This window comes from Rattus norvegicus, chromosome 6 (assembly GCF_021556685.1).
Source record: "Rattus norvegicus strain SHRSP/BbbUtx chromosome 6, alternate assembly SHRSP_T2T, whole genome shotgun sequence".
Classification (NCBI taxonomy): Eukaryota; Metazoa; Chordata; class Mammalia; order Rodentia; family Muridae; genus Rattus; species Rattus norvegicus.
The window spans coordinates 65,183,535-65,206,586 of record NC_141539.1 but is presented as its reverse complement, the minus strand read 5'-3'; the positions used below and the strand labels follow the sequence as shown (position 1 = coordinate 65,206,586).

Below are 23,052 nucleotides of genomic sequence, written 5' to 3'. Positions count from 1 at the left end.
TAAATCTTGTTCCTATCAGAGCAAACCCTATCAGAGCAATGGCCAGAAAAGGTGTTTTATTGAGATTGTTGCTGTGTGTGTGGGAGCGCGCTCCCATTTCAGACAAGGTACGGACCCTATCATTCCACCATTAACCCCCTTGCAGCTGCTGACTTCAGTGAGTTGCACTGAGAGGTCACGTGGGAAAAAATGTCAAACGTCGTTGATCTGGATGTGATTATTTCCCATTCCACTTAGAACTTTTCCCCAAATGCTCAGCAACGGCCTTATTCGTCACTGCAAACAGGTGTGGGATTACTCAGAACTTTTATATTTAAAAGGGCCAATAAAAACATTCATTATATCAAGTATTGATGGATTTTTTTTTTTTTTGCCATTACCTTAGTTTCTGCCTTGGATAAGAAATAAAACATTTTTCACTAAGGGACTTTGGTTAACTGGTAATTAAACACCCAAACAAGATGTGGATAAATGGCTGTTTTATTTGACATCACAGTTTCTGGTCCTTCCTAACTGGCACTCACTGTTCTGTGGATACCTTCGATTACAATACAATCACTACCTTTACGTGCATAACACTTGGTTTTCCTTGTTCAGTCTCAACAGTAAAAGACAAATCATCTTCGCCACACATTAATTTTAAAAAAGATTTCAGCAGGAGGTTTCAAGGAAAAAAATCTTGATAACTATGTACAACATTCTCCAATTTACCCTCTTTAATACGTACAGGTGGCATGCATTCATGTTCTCCAAGACCTGGATTTTTTTTTTGGTGATAAGCAATATGGAATTAAACACAACACACAATCAAATGTCATTTATTACTGTTTAATATAGAAAATCTTGCTTTACAATTCCAGACAATCTTAAAAGACACACAGAGGCCTCTTGTTCCGCATCACTGGAACTTCTCCCTTCTCGAGGAGGCTTCTGGTGTGTTCCACTCCTCCTGTGGTGGGCTCTCATGCAGTTACTCCTCACTAGTATGGACTGGGGAGCGCTCCGGAGGAAGAACAGATTCCAGTTTCTGCCAGCGCTCTGGAGGCCACAAGATATGTGTAGCATGGGCATGCAGGAGTCCCAGAGAAACCTGAATCCAGGGGAAACAGAGAGAGCAACAAAGAAATCACTTTATACTGGCCACTATAAATAGCTTGAAAATATAATTGATTCAGGTCTGACATGCCATGGAAAGACTGTGATTAAAAGCAGAAAACATTTAGGAGCATTTTCCCAGGGTTTGACGTGCCCACTTGTTGAACCTTCATAACAGCGATTTGAGGGAATTATGGTTTTAATTTTCTAGAGCAAGAAACAGTTCAGAGAAGTTTAGAAAGTCAAATACATACAATGCATTGAAACGTGGTTTCAATAATGTTTCAGCTTCCAATCTTAACCTCCACCCTCAGCAGGCTGTTCTCACAAACCCAGGAGAAACAGATCTAGTCTATAGTCTCAGATGTCCTTTACAGCTACTGCCTGAGAGAGATCTTTATAATGCAGTCATACACACACACACACACACACACACACACACACACACACACACACACACGCACGCACGCACACGGCTATCAAAAACATTGTTCCATTTGCTGGATGACCAATTAGAGTTCGAATGTTAGTCAGGGTGGAGACTGTTTCCAGGGAGACCCACCAAGCAACATGGGCAAGAACACAGAAAAAGGATGAGAGTTCAGATCAAACAAAGCTCAAGACCAATAGAGAGAAAAAGCACCAAGATCATGGCAGATGAAAAACAATACAGCATTTGTAGAGAGGAGCAGCTCTCTGCTGAGAGAGAAGAAACCTGATATACTGTAGCTTAATATGGATGTGATCAGTCCAAAGAAGAGCAAGAAGCCCTGGGGACTTGGGAACAATTTCTTCCCTTCTAATTATCATGAAAAATCAAAAATAAGCACAAAATCAGCTCTACTCAGCAAAAATCACTAGTCACCTGTGCTTGCGGTAGTAGTTCCCTCATTGCATGTCTACATACACATCAATTTATACATTATACTTGTCTTTGCACACATCAATGGATGAATTATAGCTGTCTACACAATGCCTATATATGTATTATGTCTACACATATATCAGCATATACATTATATGTATTTGCATAAATATCAACATACACATTATACCTGTTTGCATAGACATCAACATATACATTATACTTGTTGTATACACGTGAACATAAACATTATATTTGTATTCTGAGCCCTTTGAATGTTACTAATATCCTGTGGAATCATACCTAAATACTTCAAAATGCATCTGAAAACTAAGACTCTGTCCCACTTGAGCACGTTGTCATCGCTATATGCCAGGAATCTCATATTAATACAGTAATAAAGCTCATATACAGTCCATATTCAAAGCACTCTTGTTGTAATCGTAAATGTCTTTTAGACCCATTTATTTTCAAAATATAGTGTCTCATCAACGATCTCAGACTGCATCTGCTGGCCATGAGATTGTTTCCATCCCCTGTCAGTCTACTGGGTCCACACCATTGCCTTTGTGATGTTGTACAGCTCAACTAGCTCGAGATTTTACTCATGAAAAAACAAAAGGTAAATATTTGGCAAGAAAAAAAATGTAGTCCATACTTTATTTTTCTGCCTGTTCCAGAAGAGGGCACAAAAATATTAGTTTCATCAACTGATAAAACAAAACGTTCAACAGTTCAATATGATGATAACCCCTCCATTAACACTCTTTGCATTCCCAGATAAATAATATATGGTGATATCCCGAAACAGTATAAATATCCTGAATGTTGATACATCTTATCTAATGGCCTAATTGCACATCACTATTGTGCCTTATTTATTGACAGTAAAGATTATAAAGAAGTTATTTTTATCTTATTTATTTTATATTTTTGTTGGCAAATTCTTTAAAAGGATTTCACTCTCAACACCAACTGCTTCTATTTCCTTTATTTCTTTGTTAAGTATATAAGTTATGATATATTATGCCATGTATGCATGTATATGTGTTTTGAGAAAGGGTCTCACTTTGCAGCCCAGGTTAGCCTGTAACTCACAATCTATCTTGGATGCATACTGCACTAGTACTAAGAGAATTCCTCCTGGCCCACCCTCCTGTGGATTGTACTCCACCACCAAGTCAAAACCCAGTACTATTTTCTGCTTGTTTGTAGGATGTTTGGACTCCTCATTGCCCAGTGAGATTCTCTGTGTCCTTTAGAGATGTCTGTGAACACTTTCTTACCACCAGGCATTTCAGGCTCACCCTGAACCTCATAGCTGTCCTATGTAGAATCCAATGTTTCTTTCAGGTGCTTTGGTTCCTTTTAGCCGGAGTGTCATTTATAAGCAACATCTGATAGCAGTTGTGTGAACGGTCTTGGGTGCCAAGTCAGAAAATAAATATAAAATCAACAACAATAAGAAAAGGTAACCAGTACCAAAAGCTGCCCTTCACCTTTCCTTGCGTTATAGTTTATTTCCATAGTGACTGGGTGGCTTTCCCATTTAAATACTCATTTACAGGGTACCAAAATACATAAAAACAGTTTCAGAGTAACTATACTATAATTTCTACCTACAATAAATTTACTGACTAAAAATCAAGACGTTCTGGCAATCATTTTGGTACTTGAATCAGTGTATTTTCCGTTGCCAGTGTTTATATCCTACAATGCGGGTGCATTACAGAGAAAGAAGGCTCGCTGTGGCTCATGTATCTGAAAGTGTGAGGCTGAGGGTCCCTAAGTGCTGATAGCATTTATCCTGGTGTCCTCCAGAGCAGGGAGCATGCACGTGTACATACATCCATCTGGTTCTCTTTCCCCTGATAAAGCCACTAGGATTTTGTCACAGAGGTCCACTCAAAAGCCTGTTTATTGTGTCTCAAATGGGCCACCTTCCAACACCACAGTCCACTAGGTTTCCATCTTTCTAACACTTTACAATGGTGGGAAACTCCAGTATAAATTCTTGAGGACAGATCATTTCTACCCAGAGCAGCTCTATTTGATTGTAAGGGTGTTGGCTATATTCACTGTTGGTTTAAATCCCAGGTGAGATACGTTATCAACTTACAAGCAGGTTCATTTGTTTCTACTTACATTCTGTTTTAGTTTGTTTTTAACCCATTTGTCTTCAATTTTGAGTATAGTTGTGGATGAGTGCGATTCCTAGCACACACACACACACACACACACGTGCACACACAACCATGGCAACAGTGTTACCACCTAGAAAATACTTCACTGGATGTAGCTGATCTGACATCACACTGCGGTTTCTATCTCGCTTTGCTCATGTGTAGGCTCAGCTGAGATCGAGAACAGTGATCTCCGTCTCTTCAATCATAACTCATTTTAGGTTGGACAGCAGATACTCAGTTGTACCTCTAGCACTGAGTCGCTCTTCCAAGCTGTTTAGCTTTCACGATAAGGGTAATTTGCCCATGTTTTAACTTGGCTCAACTCTTGCCAATATACTCGCTTGCTTGCTTCGTTTGGAGCTCAGTTTTAGACACAGTGATTGAATTCTGATTTTATACTACCCACTCATTTTACTGAAACTAATCTTAGTGGGTTTTTTTTTATTCTGAAAATATATTAAAGGTACCATTTTCACTTTCTGAAAGAGTTAATTTAAAAAATTATGTATTGTATTGGTGAAAATTCTGGGGGATAATATCAATACTGTTTAAATGGTGATATAGAAAATCTGAAATTCAAGCTTAACAATACTGAGATTAATATGTACAGGAGACCTTTATTCACTTGCTTAATTGTCTTGTGGATTTTTACATTTTTATTTTAGTTTTGTAATTTTATTTTGATAGGTATATACAGCTAAGGGGAGAATGCATTAAATATAGAAATATATTAAATTAAAAAGCATGTGGTTGGGGATTTAGCTCAGTGGTAGAGCGCTTGCCTAGGAAGCGCAAGACCCTGGGTTCGGTCCCCAGCTCCGAAAAAAAGAAAAAAAAAAGAAAAAAAGAAAAAAGCATGTGATTTTTTTTCTATATTTTAACTTAGGTATTGGGCGTAGCTTTGGCCTCCCCACCTGCTTTACTCTTGAGAGTTCTTTAGATAAGTGAAAAGGATTCTGACATTCAAGGAAATTTATCTTACCAGTAGCAAATGTGATTATAGAGATATTTGGTAAGTCCAAAATCTGACCAGAGAGGCCAGGAGAGCTTAGAACAAGGGAAAGTTCAACCCCGAGGAAAAGTCGGTGGTCAGCCCAGGACAGCTGATGTGGTAGAAAGTATAGGGAGATCTGCTTCCTTATTCTCGGCTTGCACTGTGTAACTCAGTCTGCTGTTGTACTCGGGCCTTCCCCTGACTTGAGGAGGTCCACCCACATTATGGAAGACAAATTGCTCGTCTCGTGCAAGAACAGACATCATCTAGAATATTGTTTGACAATGTATCTGGGCACTGTGGCCCAGCCAAAGTGGCACACAAAATCAACACCCGAGAAACATAATCACCCACCCCCGCCCTTTGCTTTGCTCCACATTACACTTAGTGCTTGACTGCAGAAGGCAGTGTTTTGAATGACTTACACATATGACTCAGTTCTCACAATGACTCATGAGGTAGACATTCCGTCTCATTTATGAGCACAGCAAAATATTTTTCAGCTAACACTGAAGTGAGTTTATACACCATAGTTATAATCCAATGTGACATTTCTCACAGACGATGGGGCACAGACTTAATTAAGTTGAGGCAATCAGTAGAGTGGTAGTGTCCTGTACAAAGCAGAATATGGTCCCCATTGTCGCCATGCTTTTTGACTCTGTCAGGGCCAAGTATGTTCCTGAGAATACCAGATTCATCACATGCAAGTGGATGAACTGTATTCTTTCAAATTTGTCTGATGAAATCCAAATATACAGTCTTTTTCAGAATTTGACTATATTTGCCTTTAAGGAAAGTGAAGTTAAAATGAGGCCCTGATGCAAACTCATTTATATTCTTGTAAGTGGTGATTAAGACACGGATGAAGCCCAGGAATGCATATACACAGGAGAAAGAACAGCTCATGAACATTGTATAAGGATCTGCCTAAAATCCACAAAAAGAGAGCTTACAACAGACCAAACCTGCTGGTCTTTTGATCTTGTACTATTTTCTCTAGAACTATGAAAAAATAGATCCCTCATGTTTAAGCTACCATCTGTTATATTTTGTTATCACAGCTCAAGAATATGAATGTTTATGCAAATAAAAAAGAAAAATGGAAGTCAGATTGATAATGCTTCCAATTACTCATGACATAGAACAAAACATATTGAAGGCAAAAGGAAAAGAAATATTAAAGAGGGGAAGAGGATATGTTTACCATATAAAATCAATATGTTTCCATGAGGTTAAGTACTTTGACCAAGTGTTACAGTTTGGCTTTAATGTCCCTCAAAGGCTTGTATGGTATATGCTTTCCCCTTAGCAAGTGGCTCTTTTGGTCCTATAAGGGGTAAGGACTAGAGGAAGGTCTTACCCTGGGTGCCTTATCCCACCTCTCTGTCATCCTGGTCAGAATAACAGGTTTTCTGCATGCTACTGCCATAACATACTGCTATACATCCGGCCCCAAAGGAACAAGCCAACCAATGCTGGGATAAACCTCCCAAACTGAGCCAAGTAAATCCTTCCCCTTTTTAAAAGATTATCATCTTGGACTTTTTGTTTGCTTTTAATCCTTGTTTTCAGACAGGGTCTCACTATGTATCTATGGCCAGTCTTAAACTCACAGAGATCCACCTGCTTCTGCCTCCCTAGTGTGGGGATGAAAGGCACGGGCCATGAGGTATGATTTCTCTTGTACACATGTTATAGTAAAAGAAAGCTGATTAAAGAATCAGTCATACTGGTGGTACAGTGGGAGTTGATCCCCCGCACTCCTTATTCATGTGTGTCCCAGATAGAACTATGTATCCTTTGTTGGGTTTACAATATTGAGAATAAACATTTATAGTAAGAAGCATATTTAAGAAGCATATTAGTGGACCATTGAAAAACCCTAGCATGTCTCTTTTCTTTCAGTATCTACTTAGGAAGGAAATAGGTTTATGTGCATATAACAGTGAGCCTCTTACAATTAATCCGTTATCCCTAAGGGGCACTGAGCACATGAATTAGGAATTAGCCATCTAGAATAATAGTTCCTGCCTTGTTTTGATTGTGTACTATTTGATCAGCAAACATTTTTGGAATTCACCAACAATCCATGAAACTGAACACTAGCGAAGTCCAATTTCTTGTTTGTTAGCTATACACAGGAATAGGATTGTTCTTGTACCTAGCACAGCATAGTACACATCAGACTGAAGGTGGATGCTCCAGACCTTAGAGAGCACAGCTTTAGGAAACACCATTAGTACCAGTTGGAAACTGGTTCGTGCTATCAGTCACCTAGTTTGTTTTGTCTACAAAATGCCAAGGAACCACATGAACTAAATTTCCACTGAATTACTTGCCTTTGATCAAATTGGCTCCACTGAGAAGTTATTTTGGCTTCTGGTAGGCAGACATACGCATCACCGACCCAGCTTTCCCCAAGGTGCCAGGGGCACAGGTGTAACCGTGTTTTTCTCCTCCCTCTCCATAGGCATGCAGTGTACAGAGCACACCTCCATTTCGTGGCTTCATGAGCCTTGTCTTGAAGGAAGGCCTCACAAGGGCAAAGTAAGGAAAGGTAAAAGCAAGACTTCCAGGGTTGGATAGAGTAGAAAACAAAGGGAGTGAAGAAGTCTGCTAGTGGGACCAAAGGTTCTTCCAAGACAATGCTTAGAACTGAGATGAAGACAAGAGATCTAAATGTGAGAAGTGTGACAAAGATCAAAACGAGAAGCTCGTTCGATTAAATGTTTTTAAAATAGAAAAGATAAACACGGTATATATCCATATTATTAACAAATAAAATCTGTCTTTGCTGAATCTATTTACTAGCATAAGTAGGGAGATATTTCCATATGAACAAGGCCCAGTGATATTTATTCTACAATATAACATTACCTACGACTATGTTTGGAGGTCAAATCAAACTGAAGAAATACAGATAGTGATACTTATTTAAAAAAAGCCTTTATACAATGTCCTCTTTGTAATCTGACAACCAAGGTTTTTTTTAGAGATACAAACTTCCAAACTTGTTTATTTCATGTTTCTGTGTGAGGGAGTATGGACACTGTGCACATGTGAAAGTCAAGGGACAACTTGTAAGACTGTTTTATCATTTTACCACGTGTGTCTGGGAATTGAACTCAAGTCATCAAGCTAGTGGCCTTACCCACTAAGCCATCTCACAGGTCCTCTGAACATCTTGATTCTGCAAACTCCTTTAAGGAAACCATAATTCTTTAGAAAACAGTATCAGGAGACAGGATGCTTCTGTAGTCACTGATAATGTACTACAACATAAAGGAGGCACAGGACGTCTACAAACAACTACCTCACCACCTCAACCGAACTCTGAGAAACACACAACAATTTTTACCCTTGTTACACATGTATTTTGGTCCTTTTCTAAAAAATTCATATATTAGAAATGGAAAGAAAACCAGTTTTCCCTGGCTCTTGTGGCTACCATTTGCCTCCAAAACAAATAAGCAACAGTAGGAGAAAGCAGCTTATGCCTTGGTGAATCCTGGTGGTTCCTTGGCCATTGACCAACAATCTTGCCCATTTTCCTCTTCTAATACTAAAATTTCCAAGAATACAACATCAACACCAATATTTTCAGGGTTAGCAAGTGAACATTTGCCAGTGCTATACTGACAATGTGTTCCAATTCTTTCTGGACTGGGGAATGCCTAAGGGGAATGTTGTCCTCATAACCAATGTTGAGAGTGGTTCAGTTACCAGCAATTACACTATAGTCTCTGCCTTGGCCAAATGCATTCAGTCTAATGCAGCAAGTGAGTGTGAGGGAGGAGGTCCTGGCAGTGCTGATCCTGGATTCCTCATCCCACTTCTTTATTTTTCAAAATCATTTCATCACCTTTATTTGCTTGTTTCATCATTTTTACACCACCAGCAATGAGACTAAGAAAAATAAAAAACAATTCTTTTAATAGCTAGCACAAAAGAGAGCATTTTTTTTATGATAGTGGCAAAAACAGATGCATGGCATACATAAATCAAACAGAATTAGAAATAAAGGCAAGGAATAAATGTCACATCATAAAATGAGCAATTGAACTGTCCAAAAATATTCTCTAAGAGACATTCTGATAAAAGACTGAAGAATAGAAACACCTGCTTCATTTCAAACATGGCTTAACCCACTTTCAAGGTTTTCATCATTATTTTTGGAATAGCAGACAAAGTTCCTAAAGAGTAGGACATTAGCCTGCCACCCATTTCCATGGTCCCAAGGTGTTTTTCTCCACAAAACTGAGCAGATATACCCAGCTCATGATAAGCAGACACACGAATGCTTCTTTTTTCAGTAAACTAACACACCAAGAAGACCACAACTTTCTTATTGCACAGGGGGCAAAAGAGAAAAGCACCAATCTCCCTCTTTACAAAGATTCTGGTTTTGATAAGAACAAAATTAAACAGATGTGTAAGAATGGAGGAGAGAAGGAAGAACGTTCTGGGGGAAAAGTGAAATGGTTGAGAAGGAAATGCAAGGCTCAGTGGATAGGAAAATGATTATTTGTACCAAGGCATTTTAATAATGAACATGTGTATGTATAATATCATGGCATTTCATGAAACAGTGCCTAAAACATGAAAAATAGAATGCATGCATGATTACAGGGCAGGAAAATATGGGAAAATTATATAATTAAAAATGCTATTGCTTTATTTGTTCTTCAATAATTTCATACATGTATTTTAATTACTCCATCTCTTTCTCAGCTCTCTCCAGTCTTCATCATACCTCCATGTATTTATTTTTATAGCCCCAGGTGGCAACACATAACCAGATGAGAGCTATTATTATATAGTATTATGATATGTAAGAATAGTGTTTACTCATCTCATGCAGTGTGCCAATTCATAATTTTATGCAGAAACATTAGTGTGATTGATTATAGTTTCTGTATCAGACTTTGCCAGGATTATCAGTTATGTATGGTACAGGCATTGCTATAGATAAGATGTTGATATAATCACCGAGAAGTCTGGATTTTGAAGTAAATATATCCAAGGTTTTAAATATTTAAATATTTGCATTTAAATTATATACAAAGATGAATATTTTACCTAAGAGAACTGATGCTATCAGAGTGAAGTGTTTAATCCTAGGTAGGATGACAGCAGGCTAGAGATAGAATTATAGAGAAAATGCCAAACATAATCCACATTCTCCAGGACAAAATGATTGATAGGTTGATACAATATAATATTTTGACACTGAGAAGGTGCCAGGCATCTGCTTCATGCAACACTCTTTCAAAGGCTCCACTCCAGGACAAGTGTTTTCCTTCATTACCACCAATTTTAACTTTAATCATTTCAAAGCAATTTTCCTGCTCAAGACTTCACTTTAATCAGAATGCATTTCCAGGTCACTTCGTGGTCCTCTTCATGATTCTCTCTAGACAACTACAGAATCACACATAATCATTCTAGGCCCCCCAAGACACCGTCAGTAAGTAGTTAGTTCAACATTTTATGCAAAAAAATAGATACAAAACGGGCCTCTAGGGGTGTCTTCAGCTAATTTTCATGAATTAATTTCCCAGGATTAATGTTTATGTACCGGTCTCCTTACCACATAATCAAATCACTGGAGGTGAAGTGGTCTAACTTCTCATTTTGCAGCTTGATTAAGCAGGTGATGAAATACTTGAATATAATTTGGATAGTTAGCAACTCACAGCATCCACAGTTATCCACTGCGGTTGGGTGACAGTACTGAGTGATGCCTTACTGCTTGCTTGTGTGCCTCTAGTAGCTGATGTCCCACATGCTATTTTTATGTCGGAAATAAAAGCTCATATAATCACATGAGGAGAGAGGTATAAAAGTCTTTATTGTGGTTGAAATTGTCTTCAAGCATATTTAGAAGCACTGGGCAGGCAGCCACTGATACACACAAGCTAGCCATTAGTAACAGGACATCCACATCTAGTCCTGCTGTGTTGGTGGACTTGGCCATTCCTCTGCTGAGGGTACACCACTACTCATTTAGGCGGTCATATGGTACCCAACCCTTATCAGACATGTCTCTTGGCTTCTACTCTCTCTTTTATCTTTTCTCTCAAAGTGATGCAGAGAAGATGTAGAAAATAAATAACCAGGAACAAAAGAAGATAAATAAAAGTGGCAACTACATGGCCCAAGAGAGTTCCTGTGAATAGCACCAGGCCTAATACTCAGCTGCCTGAGAACCAAGTGAAGAGGAAAACACAGTAACTTAACACAGCTCCCTTTGGGAGCAGGGAATTTTTTCTTTAAAATCCTGGAAAAACTTTCAATTCATCAGGGAGGATAAGTTTTTCTATGATGTAAGTTCTCTCTAAAATATTTCTGACATTAGGTCTTACATCAGGTATTTTCTGGGTCATAAAGAATGGCATCCACATACCTAGCGAGACTCCCCAAAGAGTCAAAAGCGGAGCTCATTTGCTGACAATCTGATGTATGCTGTTCTGTAAGAGGCTAAAGTGCTACAGTTATGTATAGAACTTTCTAGAGCTATCAATTGTTCCAGTAATGAGAACTCAGCTTCCAGGAAGGCTTGGGTACACAGCATGCCTGTTGTTTCTTTGTTTCTTATATTTACAAGAGCAGAGTGAGTCAGAACCAGAACCCATTCACTCTGCGGAGCAGCTCACCTCGATCGATGACCTGAGTGATTACACCTAAAACCGTAGCTCTTCGCTCGCAACAGAAGCCTACACAGAAGCCTTCCAGAGAAGTGCATACATAAGAAAGATGAAACAAAACGAAAGATAAATTAAACCCTGGGTTTAATCCCAGCAGCCTTGTTTTCTCTGAAAGGAAGACCTAACAGGCACTCCCGACTTTAAATGTACATCCAGTGCAGCCGGCTACAGCTCGCTAAGATCGTGCAGGTCTCAGTACTCACAACAATGTCTTCATTCCTGAGCAAGTGTCCACGAGAGTCAATGCCATCTTCCACAGAATACATCCAGTACCGTACAGTCCCTGACGTGGGCTCAATCCTTTAACTCCCATGTGTGTGATAAGGAATGTGGAGGGAGGCATACAAAGCCTCCCTTACTGGAGAGACTTAAGCGCCATCAAAATTTACTGGCAAAGCTACCCCTAACCTTCATGATCATACTACACCTTCCAGGAGATATACAGTGTCCTTTGTCGCCAAGACTCTACTTCCTAAGCTTAGTTTTCATCAAACCCATTCTAAACACTGTGACATATGCTTCCTATGATATCTTATTTGCGTATCAGAAGAAAAACTATATTGGAATGAATCTGTGTCATGTGCTATTGAGCTACCTGACTGTTGTGTGCTGAAAACTAAACAATAACATCCTTAAGGATCTCGCACACCAGTTTATTACCAGCTCCACGAGAGCCAGAACAGGCTCAGAAATGCTGCTCATAATCACCAGGTAGCAGAACTGGGACTCGAAACCTAGCTCTGTTTCTTAGTTTAAACCCCTGCTTGCTATACCTGCCAGTGAAATGAGGCATAGAGCCCTGGAAATCAGAACGGTTGGCAAGGCGCTCTGTGCCAAATGCTTGCTGGGCTTGCTCTCTCCCCAGGGAAGGGGGGGGGCTTTCATTTTTGACAGCAAGCACCAACATTGCACATTAAGGTTTGTACACAGACATGCTACAGTGTTTGGGAACCGCTACTGATTTGCAGCAGCAGAGCATGTTACAAGCCACTGGGCTGTAAGGGACATTTGCTGGCAGTGACAGGAAAGCCAGTGCCTTCTATAGAAGCATGATGATGGCAGTGTACATAAAAGTAGTAAAGAAACGTGTTAGGATTTTAAATTGTGCTCCTTTGACTCAACACAAGAGACATGCAGAGGCCTGTGGAGGAGGACAAGTGTACAGTCTACTAGATGTATGCTGTTATAATTCACTGTGTGTGTGACCAAGGTGGAGAGGTGGAGGCCATGGAAAAGGAGAGTCATTTGTTAAGTAATAGAGGAAGAACTGGGGAGAGGAAAACAGGCTCTAAACTAACCAGTGAGGCTTCCCTCAATCACAATACAAGGAAAGAAAAGCAGAGGCGAAGAAAGGACATGCAAGAGTATACTCGTGAGATTTTTCATGGTGGTATTAACAAAAACATGGTTGTATCTAGAAGAAAGGTAAAGACAGTGCTCTGTGAATGTAGCTTAACAGTCCTGGCCTGCTGCTAATCTAGGCTGTCATAAATGTGTCTGCCGATTTTGCTCTTTTCTCACCTCTCCTCAGTTTGACCCTCCTAAAAAGGAATTCCTGGTCTTACCTCTGGGCATTTGCACGTGGTACTTTCTGCCTCCTAGAAGGGTTTTTTCTGCTCTTTCCTAGATAACTAATCATCATCCTCAGAGAGTTTATATGTTTCCTCCTGGAAGACTTCCCTGGCCTTTCCCACTCTTCGACAGCTCATGTAGATATACACTTAACATTAATCACAGTGAATCAATAGTGTACTTAGTCTGTTCCTCTCTTATTGGGTATGAGTTTCTTGTTCCAAATATATGGTGGAACAATAGAAAGAAGCTCAAGTGATTTTGACTAAATGAATGAACTACATGGATGCAGACAGTTGCTATCAGGCAACTACTGGACAAGGGATCTGAGGGAAGAAGAATGAGTGGGCGCAAAGGTTACTTCCACTGCCTGGAAAGCCAGAGATATCTTTAATAATTGAGGGGTCACAGCACAAGCAGCAGATTTGGAAAGCAATGAATTAAATTGTGGAGTATGCAATCAGATTCCTTCATTACGGGAAGATTTCCAGCACCAAGTCCAAAGGTGAGCCTGTGAAGTCTTATTCAGAAATTAGGGAGTTGGCTTTGTAGCTCTGAGAATGTAATGGCTCTCCGGGCGAAGGGCTAGAAAGCAAGGTTGCTCAGTTTTGGAGGTAAAGCTAAAAGGTGAGGTTTATGCGACCATGGGCAGAAATTAGTACACTTGAATGGACTGCAACACATCCACTCTAGCTATGCTTCTCACCTTGTTTAACTGAGAACATTGAGATAAGGCATAACTGGGGACTGCCTAGAGCCAGTAAGTCATCTTCTCATTCCTTTGATTTTAGAGAACAAAGAGGACCTCAGTGAGATCACTACACATTCCGAGAGCTTCATTCATTTGTACCCAATACTTGGAGATCTCCTGTAGAAATATTTTTTTCTTTCAGAAATGCAAATGAAATGTTCTTTGTAATTTTTATTTTGAATTTTAAATATATATCTTGGACTTTATATACCACTGTACTCAAAAAGAAATTGTGTGAAAGAAGCACTCTGGAGCACAGATGAGCTTACATGTTAGGATGATATATATATTCATCATCATCATATAATGTGTGTGTGTGTGTGTGTGTGTGTGTGTACCTGTGTGTATCTTTGTGTGTCTGTGTCTGTCTGTGTATGCGGGTGTGGGACACTATTATTTGTTGGAAATCAAGATGAGCTATTGACAGCCATCATCTCTAATGTGCAATTTGAATGATTAAGAATTAGAAATGTGGATATGACTCACTAGAATGCATGTTGGTCGGGGGGATGAGGTTAATTTCAGTTTTGCACGCCTTCTTTAACCTTCAGAATACTTTCGGTTTTGAAATTTGGAGTTCTCACTATTTAAGTTATCTGGCTTTTGTACTTGGACTACAGCAGTTAATTCAGAGAAATCTACTGGGGGTTATTCAACATTCAGTCAAATAAGCGTGTTGGCACAAGGCCACAGACTGGCTTAATCTTGTGAGACAAACAAATTTCAACATATTAGAGTTGCTAAGGATAAATGATACTCAGCTTTCTGGTTTACCATGCATACTTATCATATGAAAATTAATAATGCCAGAATAAAGTTGAAATTTACATACTGATGGGTAATCCCTGTCAAAGTTGGCATCGTAGTAATAAGATTAATATTGGTTAACTAGAATAAATTTCCCAAGGTCAGTTATGAATTGTCTATGGGGTTTATGTATAGGTAACTATTATATTACATATTGATAGTAGACTGAGTATATTCTTCTCTTCATTAGCCAATTATATATATTATAGAAATGGCTGATCGTTTTAACCATAGCCTAAGGAAAATGTAATAAAGATACTTGAAAATTAGATTTCCTAAGTAAAGCTTAAATTTACCTAAATACTTTGATGATGCTAGAGATTATGAATGACTATATTTCTCTGGCTCACATAGCCTTTACTGACTCTGATACATAAATTCTCCCAAGGCTTTACAAAACAGTTATTCTATGTGTTATTTTTAGATTGATCTTAATAATGCAGGAGGATGAGACTGACAGCTTTTGATGCTTTTGATGAAGCCCTTGGGTATGTTAGCCTGAAGTATGAAGTATGATTGGCTTGCATGACCTTCTGACTAGTAGAGTCAGAGCCTGGTGGGAGGCAGTATTGACCGGGTGATATTTCCTACCATATCCAGTACCATCATCCACATTTAAGGTTTGTAATATCTTTCTGGTATTTAAACATAGGTATCATTCATTTTCTTTACAAAGTGGACAAGGCTCAGGCACTCACTGACTCCACTTACGTCTCTTCATGAAAATTCGTGCTGTGCTTAGCTCACTACACATTCGATTATTGACTGCTATTCAAATGATTTTTTAATCACGTTCTAGTTTGTTTTTACATGTCTTCTGACACTCAAAAAGATAGCTGCTTCATGGCTAGGCTATGTTTGATTTATGAGTCAGAAATGCAGCATCTTTTCTAATGGCCAAAGTCCTGCTGTTTGAGCAACCATGTTCTTGGAATGCTGTGATGCAGAGACAGTCTGGGGAAGAGTGATACAGTGAACATTAATTCCCAAGTGCATAGGGCACACATTTGGAGTAAGAAAATCAAGCTGATCATGTTGGGATCTTGAGTATGAGAAATTTAAGCTTTCTCTTTGATAGCTGAACTTACTTGGTCTTATTTTTATCTCTGTCAATTAGGAATATAATACCATGTCTGCCAGGCTGATGGGAAAGTTAAATTAGTGGAATTTGTATGACTGAAGCACAGTGCCTGGCCACACATTAACTGTTGTACAACAGTCCCATGGAAGACCTGAGGTAAACATACATTAAGAACAATAATAAAAGAAATAAGACATTGCAGAAAGCTAAGTTGTATTAGATCCCATTGTTAACTGTTAGTAACATTGACTGAAGAGTTACACCTTTGAGAAAAGTGGAAGTTTATGACCTTCTGATGCTGCTCTATAATAAATGTAAAAAATGTTTACAAGAAGCCTTTTCCCAATAAGTGACCTTACAAAAATCTAGTCATACTAGTGGTAATACGCAGTTGCTACTATGTTTCATTTGTTGAAACAGAGCTGAACATTAATGGAGTTTTTCTCTGTAATCAGATGAGCTCAATAAAAATAAAATCCATTAGATTAAGGAAACATCCCTAAAAGCCTCTGTCTGTGCCACATGCATTCACAACAATGAAGAAAAGAATTGGGGGAGGGGCGCTCTTACTGCTTTTCATTACACACATGACAGTACGGAGAAATGGCTTTCGGTTAAATGAGCAATGTTTTCTTGATTTTCTCCCAGCCTGCCAATACCAGCTAAAAGCACCACTGGATGTATGAATTTTCTTAGCAAAATAACACTGTATTATAGATGGTTTTAGTTCCTGACCACTGACTCATTCCTTAGTCCCTGCTGGCTTCAGTATCCACTACTCTTCAGAATTATATTCTTAAAAATTACCATATGTTCCTTTAGCCACTCGTCTGTCTCCATCTTCCTGTGTAGCAATCGATCTTGTTGATCACTTCCTGGTAGAACGCTCTCTTCAACACCTCTTCTTAGTACTTTGACACACTCTCCACCTTTACACCAACTTACCACCAGCTTTGATTCCCAGGGATAGCTATTTCCTGTGCTTTTGGACTCTATTTTTCTGCTGCCTTCATAAGCTCTTCCTTGTGAAGTCATGACATAGCTTCGATTCCCAATTTCACGTCCGCAACCCTTGACTCCTTGTTTCTAGGCCTTAGTCTCAGCGGCCAGTAGGATGTCTCATATCCACCAAGGTAGACAGATCCCTCATATAATCATGATACACCCGACACACCAGCTCATCACCACACCCTTCTTGTGATTTGGTGACTCCCCATTGCCTAGCTTTAACTGTAGCCTCTGAGCAGTAATGAGACCTCAGCACCCAGGCCTCATTAGCTGCCAGAGCCTTCTCTGTTTGAATCCCCGTTGCTCATTCTCACTCTCGTCCTCAGGAAGGGTAAGGTTCTGATTTCCTCTACTTTCAAACAGAGAGTTGCATCTTTTTTTCCCCAGACTCATTCTTATTTTTCTACAAAATGTTTTTAAGATTGGGTCTAGGCTGATTCTCTAAAACATGGCTTCGTCGGGTGACTACAGTGATTGACACTTAAATAGTTAATAACTAGCTGAGAGCAAAGGGTGCGCAGAGAGCAACTGGAGAAGCACCAGAGCAGCGTGCCGTCCACCTTTGCAGTCTTTCCTCATTGGTCCTCTGCCACACACTCAGAGAAGCTTCACACAATTTTCTCTACGGAGACCTCAGTGCCATAGAAGCTGGAAAAATATTGCCCTAAACCACAACTGAACTAGACTCAGAGCCACTTCTTGTGTATACTGTATCCCTGGTTTTGTGTTGTTCTGTTTTGTTTTGTTTGATACAAGGTCTCTCCATATAGCCCAGGATATCCTGAATCTTCCTATGTAGTAGAGGCTGACACTGAATTTAGAGATCCACCTGCCTTGGCCTCCTGAATGGGAGGGTTAAAGGCATGTGTTACCACACCTGGTATCCGGCCTTCCTTATGGTTTCCCTCTAAGTATTCTTCACCACAACTCGCATATACTCATTCTAATCATCCATTAGGATTCGGTAATATTTATGCATAAGTCTGCTTTAAAATGACACTTTATACTCCAGAATCAATGTCTCCTTATCATCTCACTACATATTTAGATATGGCTTCTTTGCTATATGTTCCTCAAGTGCAAAACCCATTCCTGTTTTTATACCTCAAATAAGATACTCAAGGTAACATCTTACCCAGCAAATAGACAATCAGTGATTTCTTTCATTAAGAAGTTGTATGGCATTCCATTACACCAGTTGGATTTCCAAAGGAACTGATAAAATGTATTTGGCCAAAAAGGATTACACATTCATTTTAGAATACTTCATAACACAAATTAAAATTGAATCAAAGGAATATATTTTTTCAGAATTTTTAAAAATTATTCTTTTTAGGGTTGGGGAATTGGGCTTGAATCCCCAGCACCTAAATGGCAGCTCACAGTTGTCTGTAACTGTAGCTCCATGGGATCTCTTGCCCTCTTCTAGTTACTACAGCACTTTACACTCACAGGGCACTAACTTACATGCAGGCAAAACACACATACGCATAAAAGTTAATTAATTAAAAAACGAAATTATGTTTTTAATATGTAACAATAATAAAAGTTCATGAAATTGTGAGGGAGTGGAGGGGCATGGGAAAAGTTGGAGTGGGGAGACGGAGGAATGGAAGTCATATAATTACCAGTACTAATATATGAAATTCTCAGTAACATTTTTTAAAAAGTAAAATATACTTTCTTGTTGAAATATTTAAAGTATGCATAAGCAATTCTATCTTTTTAAAAAATAAATGAACAACTTGTAGCAGACTCTGTTTCCCAAAGATGGCAGCAATCTGCACGCCTAACCCACGTGGTCCTCTGCACTGTAATCACCCTCTGTGGACCTCATTTTCAGCATAACTGACTCTGGTTCAGAACGGTACAAGTGACTGCTTTGACCATTGACTCAGGCTGTAGCACTGAACTGCTCTGACAGCTTTTGCTCTCTGCCAGTTGGAAATGAGCCCTCATATAAAAGGTACGGCCAGTGAGATCATATACTGAGAAAAGCCTAAGTCACGATGAGAGTCTGGGTAATAACACACCACCTGGGAAAAGAAAGGGACAGGCAAAAGCTGTAGAGGTTTCAAACCTCTGAATAAAGAAGTCATGGAGAAGTGGGTCCTCGAACCTCAGCCACTCCAGTCTGTTCCATGCAAAGCAGACACAAATGCCCAAGCTAAGCACTGCTCAAACTATTCAATAAGAAACAGTCATATTACTGTGTTTTGAAGTAATTTACTAAACAGAGGTAGATGGTGCAAACGCTACTTACTATCTCGAATATGCAGAGCTGTACATAAATGAATATAAGAATTAAAGAAAACGTTATGAGTATCAGATAGTTGACTCACTTTACAAGTAACAAACCGCTATGTTTGTCATCTAAATGCCTTGAGGAACCCATCAGTGACTAGGTTATTAATTCTCTCTTTATTAAAATAGCTATTATAAAATGGATTAAGTATCTTTAATGTTTTCTAGACCAAACTCAAATTTCTATTACAGAAAGTACATTGAAAGTAAGTTATAAAATGAAGGAGGGCAAAATGGTTTGGCAGGCAAAGGCACTAGAATCAAACAGTAGGACCTGAGTTTAATCCCCAGGCCCCAACATGGTAGAAAGAGAACTAATGCCTGGCAATTGTTCTATGAACTCTACACGTGCACATATGCCACACACTCACACATGCACACACATGCACGCTCATGCACACACACACATATATGCACACACATTCACACACAGACTAAAATGAAAATTAAATTGTTAAAAAGAGAAAGTAACAAATAAGCTGAAAATTGCCAAAAATGAACAAGCAAACTATAGTTTACAAACAAATAATGCTGTTTTCAAGAATGATTTGTGGCAATGTTTGTTATTAGTTTAATTATGTTATACCCTAATACTTAAGTTCTGTATAAGCATTTGAAATGATGATACAGTTATACTGGATAGAATGACTAATGCAAAGTCAATTATAAAACTGTGAATAGCATAAGCTCTTTTGCATTATTAAAATATATATTTGCCCTCTCTATGTATGTGCATATACCATATATGTTCTGTTATTCAGAACATGTATAGAGTATACTTCAAAAAGCAATTATACACACAAGCTAACTTTCTCCCTTTGCTTTTTATTTATTTACTTTCATTCCCCATGCATTTTATTTTTTCCCTTTTAACTCTCTGTATTTATTTCCATGTTGATTTAACCAATCCACTGAGCTCTGTTTCCAAATGGTTGCATTTTTCATTTCTAAGGATTCCAGACGGTTCTTTTTCAAATTCGTCTACATTTTCTTAGTTATTCATTGTTACTTAATGGGTATAGATTTTTTTTAATTGCTTCAGATATAAGAAACATACACTCTATACTTCATTCTTGTTTTCCAAGCTTTTGACTATGTTGGTCACTGTGTGGGTTTTATTTATGAATACATTTTTATGCTGGATGTTTTCAATATGGAGTCTGTACATTTCATTCCGAGCCTATCTTCAGGGAACTGTTTTTGTCTGTCCATAGTGAGAGGGTGGGAGAGAGAGCATGTGTGTGTGTGTGTGTGTGTGTGTGTGTGTGTGTGTGTGAGAGAGAGAGAGAGAGAGAGAGAGAGACAGAGAGACAGAGAGACAGAGAGACAGAGAGACAGAGACAGAGAGACAGAGAGAGACAGAGACAGATATAGAGACAGAGACAGACAGAGACAGAGATAGAGACAGACAGAGACAGAGACAGAGATAGAGACAGACAGAGACAGAGACAGACAGATCAACAGAGACAGAGAGACACAGACACAGAGAGACACAGAGAGAGAGAGACACAGAGAGAGACTGAATATACAGTACATGCAGTCACAGTTGCTAGGTTCACATATGCAATGGCTTCATCAGGTTCTACAATTCCTGTCCCTACATCCTTATTATCATCTTATGGATCTTATTATCATCTTTCTATTCCCTCTTTCACAATGTTCCCTAAACTTGGGGGAAGGTGAGGATGATACAAACTTCCCATTTAAAACTGAGCATTCCATAGTCTCTTCTGCTTTCCACATTGTGCAGTTGTGGGTCTGTATTTAGTACCATCTACTACAATAAGAAGCATCTCCGATGAAAGCTAAGAGGTGCACTCTTATTCATTCATGCGTATGAATATAAGAACTTGAGAAACAGTTTATTATTACTTTTCTTTAGCAGAATAATAGCATGGGATTTTGCTTAGGGCTTATGACCAAACCAGCCTTACCTTTTCCAGGTACCCAAGAAATTTCTATGGAGTAAGCTAGGTTGTACCTCGTGTTTTTAGAATTTGATGCATTGTACATATAAATTCACACTCTTTACGCTTTTCTTATTAAGTCCAGGGACAAAGCCAACTAGTTAGGAATTACTCAATAATTTCCCTTTAACTTGGGTAAGACGTGCTGGTTGGCCAGGCTTCTGTCCAGTCTCCCACTGCCAACTCATACAAGCTCATAGCATCTATCTAGGTTGTTGTTATAACAACAACATACTCTGAGCTCAATTCTTATCTGCATATCTTTATTTTTCTTTATTTATATGTTCTTCTCAAGTTCATCCTTGTATTTTATTGATTATATTTAATTGTTTATAGAAGGAGGATTTTCATATTAACTCACTCTACTCTATTGATAGAACTTTGTGTCTTCATTAATGCTGTTATTATTTTGCTTTTGCAACTAATGGAACAACCTTCACTTATTAATAATGGGCTCTGTTAAATCAAGACTCTCAGCTTCAAATATATGGATTGTTAAACAGCCACGTTTTATTTTAGATGTTGAAATGGCAGAGAGGACTAATTAAAGAAAATGTCTCAAGTCTTGTTGCTAATTTGAGATACTTATTAATTGATTAATTTTTGTGTCTCTAGGAGTATAAGCAGTTCCTTGTAGAGAAAAGAAACAACCCAAAGCAGTTTGAAGTGGTAAAAGCATCCAGAAGTAAGACATCTAAGTACTGTTCATTCGGATGAAAGTCAGGAGATTCTAACAAGGTATTATCAGTGCCAGCATGACTGCTAACAAGAAGGACACTAGGAGCCACTTTATCAGTTGCTAATAGTCTTTAATAATTTAGTAATATGGTGCAGAGGAACCATTGCAGCTTCCTTACAATACTAAGACCAGTGTTTTCAGCCTGCAGCCCTACACCTCTGTCTCTGAATCCCCTAAGGTGCTTATTTGAAGCTCTACCTTAAAGAATCTCTATTGATGCTTCTTCACATTCAAGTTTGAGATTAAGTGGTTACGTGTGGAAAAGCAAACATGTCATATCAAAATATGTCATATCAAAAGGATCTGAAATTCCATTTGAGACAAGGCAGAATGAAAACCAAGAATATCTCATATAAACCACAGGATATCTATTGAGTTTTCTGCTTCTTAAGGACAGGGGCCTTTGCAGGGAATTTATTAGTGGAACGGTATACTGGAATTGAGGCAAAGCCAAATAAAGCAGGCATAGTCAGGGAGGCAAGCAGGAAAATGGGGTGATCAGAAGGCTGAGGGGTCCTAAGGAAGGGTATATAAAATATCCATATGGAAACGTACTGTCTCTAAACCTAATTGAAAACATAATTGGAAGGACAGTAGAAAACATGTGAAATTTTAATAGAAAGGGAATGTTGGGAGCCAAAGGATTAAATAGGGCATGAAACAGGAAATGGGGGCAAAAGAGTGGTTAATGGACATATGAAAAAGTACTAGAAATCAAATAGTAAAATAATTTAAAATATAATTTTAAAAAATAAGAGAAAGAATTTGAACTGAGGTAGTCTGTGTAGACGGATAGTATACTCCATAAAGCCATGGGTTAGGAAATGAAATCTCAGTGCCAGGCATGGGATACCAACCTGTAAGGTATTGGTCACAATTTCCAAAGCAAACAGGCTACTGCACTTGCCCTTGTTTCTCAGAGTAACTACATGATCAGACCTGATGGCTGAAGATACCAAGCACAGCAGTTGTA

At 38.7% G+C, this 23,052-nt stretch overlaps 1 protein-coding gene across 9 annotated transcripts in view; it reads right to left on the bottom strand.

Moving 5' to 3' along the window:
- Positions 1 to 802: 802 nt before the first annotated feature.
- Positions 803 to 23,052, bottom strand: part of Immp2l (inner mitochondrial membrane peptidase subunit 2) — a 906,807-nt gene continuing 884,557 nt past the window's right edge. For 8 of the 9 annotated variants that reach the window (XM_087551872.1, XM_087551869.1, XM_087551873.1 and 5 more), the window contains one exon: positions 803 to 1,090. In XM_087551872.1, the coding sequence (XP_087407998.1) occupies positions 971 to 1,090 (120 nt within the window). In that variant the 3' untranslated portion in view covers positions 803 to 970. The remainder of the gene's footprint in view (positions 1,091 to 23,052) is intronic. The other variant, NM_001398704.1, reaches the window with a different exon arrangement.